The sequence below is a fragment of the Rhinolophus sinicus genome, linkage group LG06 (assembly GCF_036562045.2).
Source record: "Rhinolophus sinicus isolate RSC01 linkage group LG06, ASM3656204v1, whole genome shotgun sequence".
NCBI lineage: Eukaryota > Metazoa > Chordata > Mammalia > Chiroptera > Rhinolophidae > Rhinolophus > Rhinolophus sinicus.
The window spans coordinates 164,965,626-164,984,940 of NC_133756.1; the positions used below are offsets into that span (position 1 = coordinate 164,965,626).

At 65.8% G+C, this 19,315-nt stretch overlaps 2 protein-coding genes across 4 annotated transcripts; one reads left to right on the plus strand and one right to left on the minus strand.

Moving 5' to 3' along the window:
• Nucleotides 1–735: 735 nt before the first annotated feature.
• TRPM5 (transient receptor potential cation channel subfamily M member 5) lies at nucleotides 736–15,037 on the plus strand. The gene is given in 25 exon segments (XM_074336912.1): nucleotides 736–797; nucleotides 1,092–1,218; nucleotides 1,649–1,829; nucleotides 2,442–2,608; nucleotides 3,396–3,579; nucleotides 4,701–4,765; nucleotides 4,916–5,107; nucleotides 5,434–5,536; nucleotides 6,660–6,778; nucleotides 7,157–7,504; nucleotides 7,507–7,665; nucleotides 7,795–7,891; nucleotides 8,292–8,437; nucleotides 8,848–8,960; nucleotides 9,140–9,232; nucleotides 9,377–9,635; nucleotides 9,743–9,861; nucleotides 10,022–10,154; nucleotides 10,273–10,447; nucleotides 12,420–12,573; nucleotides 12,943–13,124; nucleotides 13,356–13,488; nucleotides 14,040–14,112; nucleotides 14,430–14,496; nucleotides 14,801–15,037. Coding segments are annotated over 25 exon segments (3,507 nt in total). The 5' UTR covers nucleotides 736–783; the 3' UTR covers nucleotides 14,905–15,037.
• A 1,068-nt stretch (nucleotides 15,038–16,105) lies between these two features.
• TSSC4 (tumor suppressing subtransferable candidate 4) lies at nucleotides 16,106–19,186 on the minus strand. Of its 3 annotated transcripts, none has more exons than XM_019713691.2 (4): nucleotides 19,028–19,165; nucleotides 18,284–18,383; nucleotides 17,418–17,530; nucleotides 16,106–17,300 (listed from the first exon to the last, which is right to left on the minus strand). In XM_019713691.2, the coding sequence occupies exon 4, from the start codon at nucleotides 17,277–17,279 to the stop codon at nucleotides 16,302–16,304; it is 978 nt and encodes a 325-aa protein (XP_019569250.2). In that variant the 5' UTR covers nucleotides 17,280–17,300; nucleotides 17,418–17,530; nucleotides 18,284–18,383; nucleotides 19,028–19,165; the 3' UTR covers nucleotides 16,106–16,301. The 3 variants fall into 3 exon arrangements, with proteins under 3 accessions (XP_019569250.2, XP_074193011.1, XP_019569251.2); XM_074336910.1 differs by having other exon boundaries at nucleotides 18,284–18,402; nucleotides 19,028–19,130; XM_019713692.2 differs by lacking the exon at nucleotides 18,284–18,383 and having other exon boundaries at nucleotides 19,028–19,186.
• Between the last annotated feature and the right edge of the window lie 129 nt (nucleotides 19,187–19,315).

Genomic DNA, 19,315 nt, shown 5'->3' on the forward strand with positions numbered 1-19,315 from the left:
TCAGTGGGAAAGGGAGCTGCCGGACACCCCTGGTTGGCCTGGGTGGCTCTGGAACAGCCAGGGGACCAAGCTTCACAGGGTGGCCTTGCGGAGGCCGGGCCTCTCAGGTCCCCAGAACCCAGGTCCCCACAGCCTCTGGGGAGATCTTCGCTCCTCCGTGGGCACTGGGTTTGGGGACGGCATGTGCAGCAGTAGGCACACTCTCCACCCTGTTTGTAGAGGAAAACTTAGAGGCAGGACGTGGCCGTGGCTGGAGCCAGGAGCATGGCAGATGTTGGGTGGCAGGTCAGAGAGGCACTAGGGGTGCTTGCAGTCTGCTGGGACCCAGCTCCTTGTCACAAGGGCCAGCCCTGGGCCCCTGGCCGTCGGGTCTCTGCCATGTGGAAAGGGGCTGATGTGTCCAGCCCCACTGGCTGCAGGAGATAACGTGGGCATAGCACTGTGTGGGGCCTGGAGGAACTCGGCGGGAAGAGCCCTGGGGGAGGGGAAGAGCCTTCCCTCCCTGGGCTTCCAGGGCCCACCTGCGCCCGCCGTCCCTCCTCCACGTCTCCTCCCCAGGCCTCCCTCAGCCCCCTGTGGCCCCTGCACCTGAGCCTCCCCTTCTCACCCGCCCACCCCTCTGGGCCCAGGCACACCCAGCATCCTCATCCCTGCCCTGGGCCAATGGGGGTGGGGGTGGGGCTGCATGCCCAGAAGTCTAGGAGACCTCTGCTAAGCTTTTGGAGTTTCCAGGACACCTCCTGCCAAAGCCTCCACGGAAGTGACAGGAGTGGCTGGTCCAACATGCCTGGGGAGCGGTGAGTAGTGGGACCAGGAGGCAGGTGGAGGGCCGGGGAAGGGGGTCGGGCTATGTGGGAGTTTCCGGCAACTGAAGCAGGAGGTTAAGGGAGCTGTGACAGGAGGTGAGGCCACAGTGGTGGCACTTCAGACAGGGGGGTGGGTGGAAAGGGCACAGGAGCTGAGACGCCCCCTTGGGGGCCCCAAATCTGCCAGCATGTCTCTGCGGGAGAGGGGCTGTCTGATGAGGGCAGCCCCCAGCCGCCAGCAGGGAGGGAGGCAGGGTTCGCCTCTCTCGTCCTCTGTCCCTGCAGAGAGGTCCCCCCGCAGGAGGCCGGGGGCGCCTGTCCTGACAGCCCCAGGGATGCTGGAGCAGGGCGGGGGCCGGGCCTGTGCCGGGGTGAGATCGAATTCGGAGGGTCTGGGAAGAAGCGAGGCAGGGTAAGGGGCTGCCTGGCCCACCCCCTCCAACCCCTGCCAACACTTCACTTGGCCCCCATGCCCTGGTGACTGACCGCCATGTGCCCACTGGAATCCCAGGGCCCCCATTTCCTCTCCTGCCTGCCCCCCCCCAGGGCCGCTGTCTCATGGGCCAGTTCAGCGCCCCCAGGAGGGCAGTGCCCTCCTGCCCCCGAGTCCAGGCCCCTCCTTGATCCAGCCCTCAGCCTCACAAGGGGGAAGCAAGGCCCCGTGTGCAGTTGGCACTGCCCAGGTCACAGGGCCGGTCAAGGGACGACCTGCCCGAGCCCAGCCCCAAAAGGGTCTCGGGCCTCTGTGCTCCAGCTGGCTGCCCGGTGCCCATGCCCAGCGCCCATGGCTGTGCCCGGTGGCCCTGCCTCGAGGCCTGAGGCTGCGGCCGCATGCCCTGCAGTTTGTGAAGGTGCCCAGCAGCGTGGCCCCCTCCGTGCTCTTCGACCTCCTGCTGGATGAATGGCACCTGCCGACCCCCAACCTGGTGGTGTCCCTGGTGGGCGTGGAGCAGCCTTTCACCATGAAGTCCTGGCTGCGGGACGTCCTGCGCAAGGGGCTGGTGAAGGCAGTTGAGAGCACAGGTGAGGCCCCCTCGTGGTCCAGGGCCCTAGGGACCCCACAGCCTTCCGAGTATGGGGCGCCCCAGCCGCTGACTCCAGGGCGTCCCTGGACGGCGGTCCCAGGGCCACCCTCCATCCGCACGGCCAGCAGTGGGAGCAGCTCCTGGGGGTGCAGCAGAGAGGCGGAGGGAGGGTCCCGGCCAGCCTGAGGGCAGAGGCCTGGCCCCTCCGCTCGGGATGCCTCTGGGGATGGCGACTGTTTCTCTGACCGCTGCCCATGGTGGCCCCATCGCCCCCTCTGCCTCCCTCGGGGGAGCACTCTGGCCGGCCAGCATTGGGGTCAGTCACATCACTGGGTTTCTCTTCGGGCCGCTGGGCCTGCAGAAAAGCCAGCACGAGGATGGGGCTTCTGAGCTCCGTCAGCGCGGAGGAAAGACCTGCGAGCCAGGCGGGCTGAGGGCTTTGCAATTTGGGCAAACCTCCCGGGTCTTGGCCCAGCATGGGCGGCAGGACAAAGCCTGGCCCGCTCTCCTGGCACCGGGTGGGGGGCCCCCAGGACACAGTGGCTGGGCAGGCTGGCAGAGGAGTGGGGGAACCTGGGGCCCCGAGCTCAGTGAGCCCCGGTGCCCCCAGGCGCCTGGATCCTCACCAGCGCGCTCCGCACGGGCCTTGCCCGGTACGTGGGGCAGGCAGTACGTGACCACTCGCTGGCCAGCACGTCCACCAAGGCCCGTGTGGTGGCCATCGGCATCGCCTCGCTGGGCCGTGTGCTGCACCGTCAGCTTCTGGACGACGCCCAGGTCAGTGTCCGGCTCAGAGCACTGTGGCCATGGGGCCACAGCCCCCAAGTATCACCCCCCCAGGGTGGGAGGGAGGCCACTGTGCAGCCACCAGCACCGTCTCGCAGGTTGACCACACCCCGCCATCCGCTGACCATTCATCACTGGGCGAACAGCTCCCGAATCCCTCTACGTGCCAAGCCTGCCATGGGCAAACCACACTCTGCCCTCGAGGCTCACGGGCTGGAGACGGGGAGGCAGATGGTCAGAAGGATTGAGACAGTGAGGGGCAGAGGACAGTGAGGGGAAAAACAGAGGTCGTGGAGACAGAGGAGAGAGGAGGGCGCAGATGAAGGGAGACGGAGAGGGAGGAAGAGGAGGGAGAGGAGAGGAGGGCAGCCAGGGAGTTGTGTGCCCGCACTCAGCCAGCAGGTGGCAGCATTGCCCAGGGCACAGCATGAGGAGGGGTTGCCCGGCTCCCAGCTTGCACAGACCTGGGGAGGGAACCTGGGCTCCAAGGACTCAGCCCAGGACCTGTCTTGGCCACTGACCCACAAGCCAGGGCGACCCTGGGCGCGTGGCCTCTGCTCCCACTCCGGGGTCGAAGGCAGGGCCAGAGGTTGCCCTGCAGCCCCTGCTGAGTGGAGCGTCCCACAGCCCCACCTTCTTTCTGGGGGACCCCTCCCACCTGTGCCTGCCCCTGGGGCCCCTGGCCAGCAGCCCAGCCCTCCTTCCGTCGGTGGGTGGGCGGTGGGAACAGGACTGGGCAAAGCCCTGCCCCGGCCTCACAGTGTGTTCTGGGGGCCAGGAGCACAGCTCTGTCCACTACCCCACGGACAATGGCGGTGGCCAAGGCCCTCTCTGCTCCCTGGACAACAACCACTCCCACTTCATCCTGGTGGAGCCAGAGCCCCCCAGGAAAGGGGATGGGCCGACAGAGCTGTGGCTGAGGCTGGAGAAGCACATCTCAGAGCAGAGGACCAGCTATGGGGGTGAGGCCCACCAGGGAGGCCGCTGGGAAACACGGGGGGAGGGGGACGGCGTGGGCAGGGCTGGAGGGACCATGTGGGCAGGAAAGGGCATTCCAGGCAGAAGGCACCACTATGCCTGAGCCTTCAGACTCAGGCCACTGCGTGTCTGATGGGGGAGCTGCTGGCCCAGATGGTGGGGGCACAACTGGGGGGGGTAGCTCTGCCAGGAGTAGTTGCGGGTCCATGTCCACTGGGGCTTCCCTGGCCTGAAGCTCTGGCTCTGGGCTCAAGGCTTTGGGAAGAAAATGAGATTGGCACGTTTCCAGAGGCCTAGTTCCCTCCACCGGCCATGAGTATGCTGCCACCAGGGGGCAGTGTTGCCTGAAGAATGGGCACCGCTGTGAGGGGTTCAAAACCAGGATTTACTCAGAAATACTAATGTGTAACTAATATTTACAAACAAGATACAGAATTGCTTATGATATTTACAACCAATATGAAATATTTATCAACTGAGCACTCTTTGAAAATGAAAACACAACCCAAGCCATGTAAGTGCAATGTCTGTGCTCTGGGGCCCACGCCCTGCCAGTCCACACACCCGGGTGCATGGTCACTGTCAGGGGTCACCTTTGGGAGCTAGAGGGGACCCTGCCTGGGAGCCGAAGCGCCTCTCTCCCAGCAGACCCGGCAGGTCCAGGCGTCTCGGGGGCAGGGTCTGGTACTAGGGAGTCTTGTGTCAGGTTCACGATTAGGGGAGAAACTACCTCTTCCATCAGCACTGTCAACACAGCTTCTGCCGTGACGGGGACAGCTGCTGGACACTTGGGATGTGGCCGGTGAGGCCAGGAATTGAATCTGAACATTTAACTGCATTTACGTTCCTTTAAGTAGCCACAAAACGGCCACGTTGGACAGTGAGGGAGGATTGGCTTCGTCCCTGGTGGTGGGGCCCGTGACACACGGCTCCTGGTTTGCAGCCTGGAGCCCACACTTCACTAGAAAGAGCCTCTAGGCCAGCATTTGCCCAGAAATGTAGTGGATTGATGGTCTGAGGCCTGGGTGGTCACCCCACGGGGGGTTCCCAGGCCCCCCACTCACCCCAGGCACCTGGGAGGACCTCACCGGTGTTCTGTCCCCAGGGACCAGCAGCATTGAGATCCCCGTCCTCTGTCTGCTGGTCAACGGCGACCCCGGCACCCTGGAGGTAGGTGGAGGGAGGTGAGGGCTTGGCAGGAGCTCCCTGGCCAGCTGGGGCCCCCTGTGGGGCCCTCCCCACCTGGGACAGGGAGCAGAGGGAGGGCTGGGGCTCCGGGGCCCAGCTGATCTGGGGTCTGCTTCCCCCCCTGCTGCCTAGAGGATCTCCAGGGCTGTGGAGCACGAGGCCCCGTGGCTGATCCTGGCAGGCTCGGGGGGCATCGCCGATGTGCTGGCTGCCCTGATGAGCCAGCCCCACCTCTTGGGGCCCCAGGTGGCCGAGAAGCAGTTTAAGGAGAAGTTCCCCAGCGAGCATTTCTCCTGGGAAGACATTGTGCACTGGACAGAGCTGGTAGGCACCCCCCCAGAGAGCAGAGACCAGTCAGGAAGGCGACCCCTCCTCCCTGCTCTGTACCCCATTCCTGGGCAGGGCTGGCCCTGGGGGAAGTCGGTGTCCCCTTCCCACCCGGACAGCCCAGCCCCTCTTGCTATAAAGCCCCCATGCTCACTCCTGCTCCAGGCCCTCATGGGTGGGGGTCCTGGGAGCAAGGCCCCTGTCGGTGGTGGTGCTGCGCCAGGCCCAGAGGGTGGTGGGCGTGCAGGGCGGCAGGCTGGAGCTCAGCCCACTCGGGCGTGCGGCCTGCCCGTGGGGCCACCTCCTGTGTCCTGGCGCCCCAGCTGCAGAACATCGCCTCCCACTCACACCTGCTCACGGTGCACGACTTCGAGCAGGAGGGATCCGAGGGGCTGGACACCGTCATCCTCAAGGCGCTGGTCAAAGGTGAGGGCCGGGCCGCACACCTGACAGGGAGGCCGTGCACAGCTGGGGGCTGACGGCTGCCCACCCACAGCCCGGGGCCCTGCTGCCGGCCAGGGGCGGCCACACACACCCTGCCCACTCCTGGCCTCGGCCCCAGGGGCCTGCACCCAGGCAGGGTCACCACCCAGATAGATGGCAGCAGCTGGGACACCCGGGACAGCCCCACTGGGCCGTGTGTGTGTGTGTGTGTGTGTGTGTGTGTGTGCGCGTGTGTGTGCATGCATCTGGGCACAAGTGTGTGTATGACTCCGTGCGCGCTCCGGCAGCACATACAACACACCTGGAGCGATGCAGAGATGACCATGGTGTCTGGGCTGGGAGGACACATAAATCTGTGAGGCCCCCTGCATTTGGCAAGTTTCACGTTAGCTATTCCACCATAATTTTAAGAGCTATTTGAAGTGTTCAGTTCAGTAGTTTTCAGGACATTCACAAGGTTGTGCAACCGTTACTAGAAATTCCAGAACATTCTCCATCCCCAAAAGAAATCTGGCGCCTGTTGGTCACTGCCCATACTCCCCCAGGCCCTGGCAGCCACCCATCTATTTATTGCCTGTCTCTATGGATTTGCCTATTTGGGGCATTTCCAATCAATGCGATCATACAGCTCGTGGCCTGTGGCGTCTGGCTTCTCTCGCTGAGCACCAAGTCTCGGGGGCCCATCCACACAGCAGCTGCGTGTCAGAGCGTCGCCCCTCTTACGGCCAGGCTGTGCTCCACAGTGTGGAAGGACCGTGTTTTGTTTCCCGTTGATGGAACCGGTCGTCTCCACTTTTTGGCTCCATGGGCTTTTACTGGAGAGAAGCACATGCCATGGGGCGGACCGCTGGCAGGCAGACACGGGGGTGCGGGGGACAGGAAGCCACTGCGCTCACCTGTACCATTGGGGTCCCGGAGCACTGAGGGCTGGCATTTTGGCCAGCTGGGCTGCAAGCATTGGTCCCGGGGGACTTGCGACGCTGTGTACCTCTCGCTGTTATTCAGAGGGCACAGACCAGGGCAGAGCTCCAGTGGCCGGGTGCTTGGAATAGCCGCCTGAGGGCCCCTGGGTTTGCCCTCATCCCCTGTGCCGCTTTGCCTGCAGCCTGCAAGAGCCACAGCCAGGAGGCACAGGACTACCTGGACGAGCTCAAGCTGGCGGTGGCCTGGGACCGAGTGGACATCGCTAAGAGTGAAATCTTCAATGGGGATGTAGAGTGGAAGGTGCCCTGCCCACCCCAGGGCATCCTGAGCCCCATTTCTGGCCCATAGAGAGAGGAGGCAGTGTCCTGAGGGCCACTGGCAGGGTCCATTTGCTCCCCCAGGGTTGCCAAGAGGGACGGGGGGTGGGGTACGTCACTTATCGCCCCACAGGCAGGTTGTGGGCTCATGCCAAAGCCCCAGGGACTGTGACATGCATTATTGGTGGTCCCAAGCTCTGCCCACCCGTGCCCGCTCCGCGCAGACAGGCTGGAGGACCCAGGAAAGGGGGTCTGCTGGGGACCCTGAGCCTGGCCCTGGGCAGAGGGGGACCCTGTCCGCCGGCTCCCACTCACTCTCCCCATCTCTGCCCACCCTGGGCGTGTCCCCGTGGCCGCCCAGTCCTGCGACCTGGAGGAGGTGATGATGGATGCACTCGTGAGCAACAAGCCTGAGTTCGTGCGTCTCTTTGTGGACCACGGCGCCAACATGGCCGACTTCCTGACATACGGGCGGCTGCAGCAGCTGTACCAGGCCGTGCCCCACAAGAGCCCACTCTTTGAGCTGCTGCAGCGGAAGCATGAGGAGGGCCGGCTGGCACTGCAGGCCCGGGGGCCACCCGCAGGGCCGCCCGCCTTCTCCTTGCACGAGGTCTCCCGCGTGCTCAAGGACTTCCTGCACGATGCCTGCCGCGGCCTGTACCAGGCGGTAAGCCGGGTCAGTGGGGATGGGCCGGGGCCGCGCCAGAGGCTGACGTCCCTGTCCTCCAGGAGAGGGGACCAGCCAGGCGGCCCACTGCCCAGAAGTGGCTGCTGGACCTGAGCCAGAAGAGCGAGAACCCATGGAGGGACCTGTTCCTGTGGGCTGTGCTGCAAAACTGGCACGAGATGGCCAGCTACTTCTGGGCCATGGTGAGCAGTGACCATGGCAGCCACGCTCTGCTTGGCCTGGGCTCCCCAGGATTGCTGGGGAGCCGTGCTGGGAACAGGCCTCCAGGGAGGTGGGGGCGTCGGGCCAGCCTCCTCAGACCCATCTCCTAGGGCCAGGAGGGGGTGGCAGCTGCTCTGGCTGCCTGCAAGATCCTCAGAGAGATGTCACACCTGGAGACGGAGGCCAAGTACGAGCAGCTGGCCCTGGGTGAGCCCCGGGCCTGGTGTCAGACCGACCCACGCGGTGCGGGGTGACCTTGGGGACCCTTGTGGGCCTGTGGGCTCCTCCCTGGGGGAGGTGGGCCCTAATGTCCTAACCCTAACTGAGGGACAGATGGGAACACAGGGATGACGACACAGCCCCACACCTCGGCACATGCTGGGCCCTGTGGCGGGGGCTGAGTCTCCCACGGTCCCGACAGGGGTGGGAGGGCTCTGGGCAGGCCAGGCGAGGACAGTCAGCATCCACATGTCATGCAGGCCTGGCAGGGACGGCCCCCTGGGAGGTGGGCGCGGGGCAGAGTGGCCCATCCTGCAGGGTCTGGATCGGGCGGAGGCAGCGGGAGGGTGGGGCAGGTACTGGGTGCCAGCACCCGGTCCCTGGGCAGGCCTCTTCTCCGAGTGCTACAGCAACAGTGAGGACCGCGCCTTCGCCCTGCTGGTGCGCAGGAACCGCTGCTGGAGCAGGACCACCTGTCTGCACCTGGCCACCGAGGCTGACACCAAGGCCTTCTTTGCCCACGACGGGGTGCAGGTGAGCAGCTGGCATGGTGGGGGGTGCCAGGCAGGCAGTAGGTGCCCGGCTGACTGCTCCCTCCCCCAGCCAGCAGCCACCTCCCTTCACTCCCCATGATCCAGCCATGTGGGGTGGGGGGCATGGGAAGGGGGGATTCCGACCCTGGAAGGCACCCATCCTCTTGCTCTGCTAGCCATGGGCCTGCTGACCCCATGGCCAGCCCTTTCTCCACCTCAGCTCCGGGACCCCAAGCTGGGCCTCCTCGCAGTGTAGGTTCTTGCCCACCAAGGCGGGGGTGGGGGGGGCCAGGAGGCAGGGCTGGGAGGGGCGAGGCTGCATCTGAGGCCTGAAGGGCATGCCTGGGGCGGGGCCCAGCAGGAGCAGAGGTGTGGAGGTGGGAGAGGCCAGCACCTGTGCCTTCATTTCAGGCCTTCCTGACCAAGATCTGGTGGGGGGACATGGCCGCGGACACTCCCATCCTGCGGCTGCTGGGTGCCTTCCTGTGTCCCGCCCTCCTCTACACCAACCTCATCACCTTCAGGTCCGTCAGGGTGGCAACCGGGGCCACTGGCCCAGCATCTGTGTGGCCCTGCTATGCATGGCCTCTACCTGCAACCCTCCTCAGTGCACCCTGCTGTACCTTGCTGGCTGCATGCTTGGGGCCAAGCGGGCACCTCCAAGGGTCCCACCCAGGGTCCCTGAGGGTCCCGGTGCTTGCAGTGAGGAGGCTCCGCTGAGGACGGGCCCGGAGGACCGACAGGAACTGGACAGCCTGGACACGGAGACGAGCCTGCTCTGCAGCCCGGGCAGTGGGTGAGGGCCCAGAGGAGCACGGGCAGGGCAGAAGGGTCTGGCGGGCAACAGCTGGGAAGCTGGACTCCCGTGAGCAGAGGCAAGGCTCCTGTGGGGCGCCTGGACACCGCCTCACGGCTGGCCGTGGCCTCCTTTGTGGTGCAGGGTAGAAGAGCCGGCCGAGGCACTGAGGACTCACGGCAACCGAGGCCCACGTGTGGCCTTCCTGCTCACACGCTGGCAGAAGTTCTGGGGTGCGCCTGTGACCGTCTTTCTGGGGAACGTGGTCATGTACTTTGCGTTCCTCTTCCTGTTCACCTATGTCCTGCTGGTGGACTTCAGGCCACCTCCCCAGGGGCCATCGGGGCCTGAGATCACCCTCTACTTTTGGGTCTTTACACTGGTGCTGGAGGAGATCCGGCAGGTAAGTTAGTGGTGGGCCCAGTCCACCGAGCCCCGAGCCCCGCTGAGCCCAGCTTGGTCTGGCCAGAGCCCAGGCAGCTGTCAGTGAACTGCCCGGCCCTCTGCCAGGGCTTCTTCACAGATGAGGACACACACCTGGTGAAGAAGGTCACGCTCTACGTGGATGACAACTGGAACAAGTGTGACATGGTGGCCATCTTCCTGTTTATCGTCGGTGTCACCTGCAGGTCTGTGGGGCAGCCCCAGGGGGGGTGGGGGCAGGCCGCCTTCAGGATGGAGCCACTCAGGGCCTCGGGAGTGCCGCGTGTCCCTGGCACCTGTGCTGCGGTCCTGGGGAGCCCCTTTGGCCCCCGCCCGCCGCCGCCGTCAGCCGAGCGTCCCCCGCAGGATGCTGCCGCCGGTGTTTGAGGCGGGCCGCGCGGTGCTCGCCGTGGACTTCATGGTGTTCACGCTCCGGCTCATCCACATCTTTGCCATCCACAAGCAGCTGGGCCCCAAGATCATCATCGTGGAGAGGATGGTGAGACGCCCCACGGGGCGGGGCCCACCCCCACCCCCACCCCCACCCCCACCCCCACCCCCACCCCCACCCCCACCCGCCGCTGGGCGGCCGCTGACGCCCCGCCCCCGCCCCCCAGATGAAGGACGTCTTCTTCTTCCTCTTCTTCCTGAGCGTGTGGCTCGTGGCCTACGGCGTGACCACCCAGGCGCTGCTGCACCCCCACGACAGCCGCCTGGAGTGGGTCTTCCGCCACGTGCTGTACCGGCCCTACCTGCAGATCTTCGGGCAGATCCCGCTGGACGAGATTGACGGTCAGTACCAGCCCGTGGGGGCGGGGTGCTCCTTGGCGCCCGCTGCCGTGGTACCCCAGGCTGCAGTCACACCGAGTCGTTTACCAACGTTCCTTCTGTAGGACCCTGGACATGTGGCCCTTGCCAGAGACTTTTGGGGTCACGCAAGACCTCAGCCGGGAACTGGCTGAGAGGGGGAATCCCTGAGCCCAGCCACCAGCCCTGTACACCTGCACAGGGCCCGGCCACGGAGCCCCCCCCCCCAGCCTCGGGCCTCACTGGGCTTCAGTGAGGAGGAGGGAGAGAGGGTGTGGGCCCCCTGGAGGAGGTGGGCCAGCAGCCAGGGGCCAGTGAGAGGGGCCCAGGGCACCAGCCCCTACAGGACACTCTGGGTACAGAGTCGGGTGCAGGGGCCCAGGGCAGTCACTGGCACACTATCACTGAGGCCTGACCCCGACCTTCGCAGCTAATGGAGCAAGAATTCGCAGTAAATATTTGTCAAGGGGATGACGCATAATCAGGCCAGCAGGATGGGGGGCTAGGCCGTCATGGAGATTGCCCCTAACTGGGGTGTTCCTCGAGGCCCATTTCCTCGGGCTGTTTTCTTAGTCCCCCCCAGTGCCCACTGTGACTTCTTCATGTTTGCTCATCCACAGGCATTACCCTTCCAGGCCATTAGTTCAACCAGGCCTTGCTGCCCTCACCATATGGCCCCTGCTGGGGGACAGTACCATGACCCCAACCCTGCCCCGGTCCCGCAGGGCCCCTCGGGCAGGAGGGGAATGAGGTGTGCGCCTCCAGTTCTGAGTGGGGGGCTCACGCTGGCCCCAGTAACCACATCTCTGACCTGGCTAATACCAGCCATAGCCTGGTCGGGGGTCACCTAGGGAGGGCAGAGGAATTGCAGACTCCCCGAGGGGGTCCAAGTCCTGAGGCCTGCCTCAGAAAGGCAGGAAGTGCCACTGTGGCCAGCCAGGCAGGGTCCCACAGGGGAGTCTGTGACCAGGGTCGGGCTGGAGCCAGCTCACTGAGCTCAGCCTCTCGGGGTTAAACCCTGGCCGTGCGTGCAGTGAGCCCACCACGCTGTGGGTCTCAGAGGAATTCACTGACATGCCGGCCTAGGGGGAAACTGAGGCTCAGGCAGCCCCCTGCCCTCCCTGTGATGGCAGACTCCTTCCCTGGGCTCCAGGTCCCAAGGACAGTTGAATTTTCAGCCCAGCCTGGTGGTATCGCAAGTCACAGGGGGCTCGGGGGTCTCATTACCGCAGAGCCACTTCTATCAGACGACTTTAGTTTCACAAACGTGCTGTCCAGGCCCACCTCTCGGGCACCTGGGCGGGGAGAGAGGAGGGTCAGGAATCAGTCCAATGCCAGAGCTGAGAGGAAGGCTGGGAGGGCGGGGGCGGCAGAGGGGGGGGCGCTGCTGCCCGCCCCCCTCCACACACTCAGGAACTCAGGGGCAATGAGAGGCAGGCACCCAGTGCGGGAGACAGGGACATGCACAAAAAGGCCGTGCCAGGCCAGCACGTGTGCCCCAAGGTTCCCGGGGACACGGGGACACACAGGGAGAGAGGCCCCAGTGGCACCGCACTCAGGGCAGCGTGTGCTCCTCCCGGAGCCCTGAGCACTTGCCCTGCGGCCTCTGCTCCTCCCTCCCTCCTCCTCCTGTCCTGTGGGCTGAGGCCCAGGGGGCTCTGCAGCAGAAGCAGGCCTGGGGAGCCGCTGACCAGGGGCTGGGGCTGCTCCTCAGGGTGCGCTGTGGCCCTGGCCGTCACTGCAGCCTGGCAGGTGGCAGGTGGGGCCAGTGCCGCTAGGCTGACCATCCATCTGGGTTGCCTGCAGCTGGGGTTTTCCATGACGGGGACGTCCAGTGCTGCAACCTCATCCCCAGAAAACCGGGGGAGTTGGTCACCTGGCCAGTGCCCTCCGTCCCTGGGTGCCCTCAACCCCAGGAGGCAGCTGCGTGCCCCCACAGTGCCCGCTTGCCTTGCAGGGGCCCGTGTGAACTGCTCAGCGCACCCGCGGCAGAGGGAGGACGCCCGCTCCTGCCCCAACCTCTACGCCAACTGGCTGGTCATCCTGCTGCTCGTCACCTTCCTGCTGGTCACCAACGTGCTGCTCATGAACCTGCTCATTGCCATGTTCAGGTGCCCGCCCGTCAGCCTCTGGGTGGCCGCTGAGCCCAGCTCCAGCCCTGGACGTAGGGGTCACCCCCAACACGGGGGAGCTGGGAGGGCCTGGAGGGGGGAGGTGGTGAGCACATGCAGCCGTGGGGGTGGGCGCCTCGCCAAGTCCCTGCCCCCCCAAGCCCCAGCACCCAGGGACAGGGCAGGGGTCTGCGAAGGCTGAGGGCTTGTCCAGGAGAGCAGGGGGACAGGGGGAGACCCCAGATGCATAAGCCCCCTCGAGACACCTCCCAGAGAGCAATCGGGATGGGGGTGGGGGTGTCCGTTTCTCAGAGGGCTGGGGGGCGGTGTGCATCCTGGGCCTACTGCCCACACGCCCCACCCCCACAGCTACACCTTCCAGGTGGTGCAGGGCAACGCGGACATGTTCTGGAAGTTCCAGCGCTATCATCTCATTGTGGAGTACCACGGGCGCCCGGCCCTGGCCCCACCCTTCATCCTCTTCAGTCACCTGGGCCTGGTGCTCAGGAGGCTCCTCCGAAAGGGGGCCCGGCAGAAGCGGGCACACCTGGGTGAGGCCACCGGGCTGGGCGCGGCCTGGCTGCCCTGGGCCTTGGAGGGGTCAACAGCAGCCGGTGGGCAGGCAGGAGGGGCCCCAGGCGCAGGGCCGCTGGTGCCGGCTGAGCTGGAGGTCCCTGCAGTGGGGCCATCTCTGCCTTTCCACCTCCTGTCCCGGGACCCAAGCACAGGGCCAGGTGGGCCGGGTGGGGCCGTACACTTGCTGCCCTGCCCTGCCTTCCTAGAGAGAGACCTGCCAGAACCGCTGGACCAAAAGATGGTCACCTGGGAGGCGATTCAGAAGGAGAACTACCTGAGCAAACTGGAGCAGCAGAAGAGGGAGAGCGAGGAGGAGGTGATGCGGAAAACCGGCCACAGGTGCAGGGGCTGCGCTGCGGTCACCCCCAGGGTCTCTGTCACCATCACGATTGTCAGGCTGCATCCACACTGGGTGTGGCCCTCTCGTGCCAGCCAGGACCTGAGCTGGGGACACTGAGGCTGAGAGGGGCGCAGCACTCAGCCTCCTGACCCCAAACAGGGCTCTGCTGGGGCCTTGCGTGCCATGCCTTTGGGGATAGGGGCCGATACGCATGGTGTCCTCCCCGCTCTAGGGTCTCCGAGTACAACCCTGCCCTCCCTCCATCTCGCTGGGGGCCCCTGAATGGTGCATCCCTAGTGCTCCCCGGGGCCTGCAGGCAGAAGTCCTGCCCGTTGGAGGGCGCCCAGCCCTCACTGTGCACTCAGGGAGGACCCAGAACGCTGTGTACCCAGACCCAGGCGGCTAGGGGAAAGGGCCAGGGCACCGGACTCAGGCACTGAGAGAGGGCTGCGACCCCAAGCCCAGCAGAGGGCAGGGACAACGGGGGAGGGGAGACCGCAATGCAGGGTGCCCCGTGGCCATCAGCCCGCTGCCCACCTATCCCACACAGAGTGGACTTCATAGCCAAGCAGCTCGGGGGGCTGAGAGAGCACGAGAAACGCATCCGGGGTCTGGAGTCGCAGGTAGGCGGCCCCGCCCCCATGTCCAAACAGTGGCCCCGAGGGTTTGACTCACATCCTTGCCCAACCTCAGTCACTTGAGACCAAGTGCCTTCCCTCGAGGGGCTCCTGCACCCCTAGAGAGATCTTGCACTAGCCCCTTCACTGTCCACTCTCCACACACAACTGGGACCTCGCCCTCCGGCCCTGTCCTTCCCAGAGCAGCCAAACGGAAGTCCTGGGGCGGCGGGGGCCGTGGCAGCACAGGGGAGCCAGGCAGGGAGGGTGCCTCAGCTTGGGGCTGGGCCTGGGGCTGCACTGGACGCCTGTCCCTCTGGCAGGTCAACTACTGCACCGCACTCCTATCGTCCATGGTCAACACGCTCGCTCAGGGCAGCGCCTACCACCGTGAGTGTGCCTGGGGAGGGACACAGGGCCCTGCTGTCATCTGCCTTCCCCTGTCCTGGGGGGTCGGACAGCCCAGGCCTCTGATGGCTCTTGGCTGGCCACTGTCTCTAAGGTGGGGCAGATGCCCTCTGCCAAGCCTACTGATAAACCAGGAGTGCGGGCATGGCCTCAAGGACCCTGCCGGGCCGCTGCCATCCCCCTCAGAGCCATTATGTCCCATGCTCACCTCTGGGCGGTTCTCTCTTCCTGCCCTGGGCCTGCCCCACTGGGCGCCTAGCAGCTGAGGGTCTTCCTTCCCCACCAGACTCGTGCAACTTTGGCAACAGGAACCGGCAGTCCCCCGACGATGGTGGCGGCCCGGGTAGCAGGGAGCACCAAGAGGCTGGTCCGCTGCCCTCGGATACCTGAGCCCCCTGAACTGTCAGCACACGGGCCCACGTCTGAGCCCTGGGCCTGGCCCTCGGGCCCCATCTGGTGGCCTCCCTTATTCTGGGGGCTCAGCGGTGCGGTGCACGCACTCTCCCCGCAGACGGAGCCTGAGCAGCAGCCAGCCTGGGACAGGACCGGCAACCTCAGCGCCTGCAGACCAGCCCCCGTCAGGTGGGAGGCAGCCTCACGGGCCGCACCCGGCTCCTACCCAACCTGTGTGATCTAAGAGACTAATCTGGTTTCAAAATGCTGCTGGTGAATTTCTGCCTCTGACGACCTGGGGCCGGGGTTCCTCGCATGCGGGGGCTCCCGCCCGCACCCGCCAACTGAGTGCTGGGCCGTGTCCAGCCAGGGCAGCAGCCCCCCAATCGCTCTTAGGTGGAGCCTGGGGAACACGCCCACACTTGGGCTGCAGCCCCAGGCAGATCAGAGTGGACCCGGGGTGGCCGGGAGGCACTAAGGGCACCAAGTCAGTGAAGCACATGGGGTGGGACAGCGGCCCAGGCACCCATGCTTCCCAGCTGGGCTGAGTGGCCACCCAGGGAAGCCCCTCCTTCCGTGGGGGCCCAGAGCCCAAGGGTAGGGGCAGCACTGCAGGCTGGTGGCTCCCCTCCGCCCCCGCCCCGTCACAGGAGAGTTGTGCCTGCTCCCTGCTGCCTCGCCAGCACCGAGGGGGACCCGTTTCCTCTGCTCTTGGGCTCGCTGCACCCACAATGCCCCTGCACAAAACTCAGCAGCCCTAGCAGCGTGGTCCCAGGACACATGGCCTGAGCGGGACAGAGCTGAGGGGCAACTTGGCCAGGGCTGCGGAGGACACCTGCTCCCTGCCCGCACCTGCGCTCAAAGTCCAGCCACTCAGACCGACTTCATCAGCCACCCTCGCCCCAGCCCCGTGGTCCACAGGTTTCTGGGGCACAGACTGGACATGGAGGCTGCAAGCCTGTCCCTGGAAGAGCCGGGGCCTTCTCCTCAGCTCTGGACTGAAGCCAGGGGTGACCTCAGTCCCTGTGGGAAGCTCTGCCACCGAGGGGTGCAAGCGGAGCTTTAAAACCTCTCCGAGCCCCCGACCGACACCGTCTGGTAGGCCCAAGTGTGGGAACGGGTGACCGGGCAGAGCAGAGAAGGTCGCAGCCAACGGGTCCTGGGGAGGTGGGGTCTACAAAGAGACACGGAGCCTGAGGAATACCCAAAAGCTTTACTGTTCCCCACGGGCACCCAGGGGGCCCATTGGTGGCAAGCAAGGTCTCTGCTCGAGACCACTGCCTGAGCCCCAGCCAGGGCCACTGGCGCCACCGACAGGCAGCCCACTGGCAGGCAGCCCACCGGCTCCCTTCCCAAGGGGCTGGGGCTCCTCAAGTCTAGGGCAGGCTCTCGGGTCAGCCCTCAGCCCCCTCAGCACCAGGGACCTCAGAGCTGCTGCTCTTGTTCCGGAAGTGGTCCCTACTGCGCTTCCTGCTGCCGTGGAACCCAACAGTGTCCACCCCTGGGGGGCCCGCTGCGGACCCGGTGTGGGTGTCCTCCTCGGGCGTGCCCACCTCCTGCAGGCCCCCATGCGGGCTGCTCCACTCCTCGGCCTCTGGGCTCCCGGGCCTGGCCAGGTGGGCCAGCTCCACAGGCCCCTCGGCCCCGCCAGGCCCCCCTGCCTTTCTCAGACCCCGCTTCCTCTCTGGTCTGGCCTCGCCGGTGCGGGCTGGTTTGGTGAAGACAACTCTGCCCTCCCCACAGCTGGAGGGGTCCTGGTTGAAGGAGGGCACGTAGTCGCCGGGGGCGGCCAGGCTCCGGGAGCCCAGGAAGGCCAGGGCGGCAGCCTGATTGCTGTGCTCGCTGGCCTCGGCCACGTCTTCCAGGCTGTACTTAGTCCAGCGCTCAGGGTGGGCCACATAGTCGGGAACGGGGGGCGCCCTCCGGGGAACAGGGCTCTGACTGGCCCTGCCTGGGCCCTCTGCTGGAGGCTGGCTTGAGGGCGCCAGGGGCCGCTTGAAGCCCCCACGGTCCCCTAAGGCAGTGTGGACCACAGAGGGGGGGGCCCGCCCGGCGGCCCCCTCCAGGCAGTCAAAGATACTGTGGCTGCGCTGGGAGAAGGTGGAGCTCATGCCTCTCAGGTGGAACGGCTGCACTGCGGCTGTGGGGAGGCCCCTGGGGGGCGAGGGGGGCTCGTCGGGGCCTGAGTCCCCCAGGGCCTCCCCAGGCAGCCCCTCTGGGGACAGAGCTTCCAGCCCAGCACTGCCAGGCAGGCTGAGGTCAGAGTCCGAGTCGCTGAGGGAGATGGTATCGGAAGGCAGGGCGTCATCATACTCGGTGCCCTGCTCGACCTCCAAGCCAGGGGAAGGCTCGCCAGTCCCCGCCTCAGCCATGTGTCCTGGGCCACACCACACCTGGACCAAAACAGCCCATGAAGTTGGTTTCTGAGGACACCAAGGGTTTAAAACACATTTCGCCTGCAGACCCACTGCCCCGGGTCCCTCTCCCCACCCCCCAAACGCCCTCCTCACCTTCCTGGTCTGCGGGTGCTGGTGAACGGAGCCGCTGGCAGAGGTGGCAAGGGCGTGGGTGTGGCCTCCGCCCAGGTCTCCAGGCACAGATCTGTTCAGCTGTTCAACCGCAGCTGAGAGGGAGAGAAGGGAGAGCCAACCATCAGCCCAGAAAGTGAACATGAGGGGGAGGAAGGTGCCATGACCCAGAAGTGGGCCTGGGTCTGCAGAGCCCACACAGGCCAGGCCAGGGAGCAGGTCTTTTTGACATGTCACCTCATTCAGTCCCAACAATCCTCTCAAGTGGAGTCTAACTCGAGCGACTCAGAGAACTGCTGGTGGAAGGTGAGCAGCCGGTCAGGGCTCCAACCCAGGGCCATGGGCGGCCCCTGCTCAACACTACCACTCTCAACTGAGTGCAACCACTTATAAACTGCTCACATGGCGCGTGGCACCCGCCTGGCATGTGGGGAGGTTTGTCCTGTTTGCCGGGAGACGCCCTGGAGTTCCCGAGGGCTCTGCAGCCAAGTCCTTGGCACCTGAGGGTCAAGCTCTCAGGGAACTGGAGTGTCTGTGATCACCAGGCACAGCCATGCTGGGCAGAGGCAAGCCGCCGCTGCAGCCCTTGGAGCACCTTCGGGGGGCATTTCTCCTGCAACCCTCCACACACCCCCAGCTTCCTCCCCAGCTGAGCAGAGAAGCGCTGCTGACACCCATTTCGTGGCCACGTGTGGCCAGTCAGGTTGCAGCCTGTGTCTCCAGGCCCCGATGTCAGCCCGGCCTCACCCTTCCGCCCTGCTCTCAGCCATCCATTCACCACCTCCTTCCCCTGCACCAAGCCTCCCTCGCCCCCGGGGGTGGGGGGGACTCATCGCTGATGCACCCACCGAGGAACAGGCCAGGAGGGGCTCTGAGGGCCCTGTCCCGAGTCAAACAAAGGCGCGATCTCCATTCCTCTGGGGCACGACTCCCAAAATGAAGGAATGCCTCCAGGAGAGCGCAGGGGCTGCAGCGCAGGCCCCGCAGTGTCTGTGGCGAGCCGGCAGGGCCAGCGAGGGCGACAACCTGCCTGCCACACCGTGTGCAGGGGGCAGGGCTGGCGCTCCAGGCGACTCCTGTTCCCAAACTCGCACTGCTGTCCGCGGCGCCGCTGGGGACGCTCCCGCGACGACAAGCAGCAGCAGAATCAGTGGGACACTCGGGGGGGACGGGACGGGGAGATCGAGCCCCCAGGGGAAGGAATCGGGCATCGGATTCTTCCGAGTTCTCCGGGAACGTCGTGAGCTCCGTGGCCCGCAGAGCTGAGTCGGGGTGGAGGCGGCGGGTCTCGGGCAGGGGTCTCAGAGGGCCGGGGTCTAGGCAGGCCAAGGCCCAGGAAGTGGGACCACCGCTTCTCCCTCCCTCCTTGGAGGCAGAGTCTTCACTTTCTGCACTGTCTGCGCAGAGCCTCGCCGCCTGCCCACCAGGCTCTCCCTGTCGGGGCCTGGGTCTCGGGGACCGCACGAGTCTCGGGGTCCCAAGGACCAGGCCTCGAGGCACGGGGGTCCCCGGGGTCGGGGCAGTAGGCTGCGCACAGAGGCCTCCCCAAGGCCCGACTGGCCTGTGCCGCCATCCCCTCACCACCAACCTACCGGCTCACTGTGGCCCGATCGCCTCCATCTTGCGCCGCGCTCGGCCCTATGGGAAATTGAGTACTCTGCCGGCAGAGTGCCGCGGCTTCCGCCCAAGAAAAACTACATCTCCTACAAAGTACTGGGCCGCTACTCCCGAGGCCTGTCGGGACTTGTAGTCCTTGCGCATGCGCTCTCTTCGCAGCCTCCACTCCCCGGAAATGGCGGCGCTCTTTCGCGAAGAGCCCGGAACCGACTGAGAGGAGGCGGGCGGAGGAAGGGGGCGGAGGGAGAAGCAGGACTGCGACT

Bases quoted from the DNA above. Each gene is read 5' to 3' on its own strand.
- TSSC4 (XM_019713692.2), bottom strand. From the start codon at position 17,279: ATGGCTGAGGCGGGGACTGGCGAGCCTTCCCCTGGCTTGGAGGTCGAG.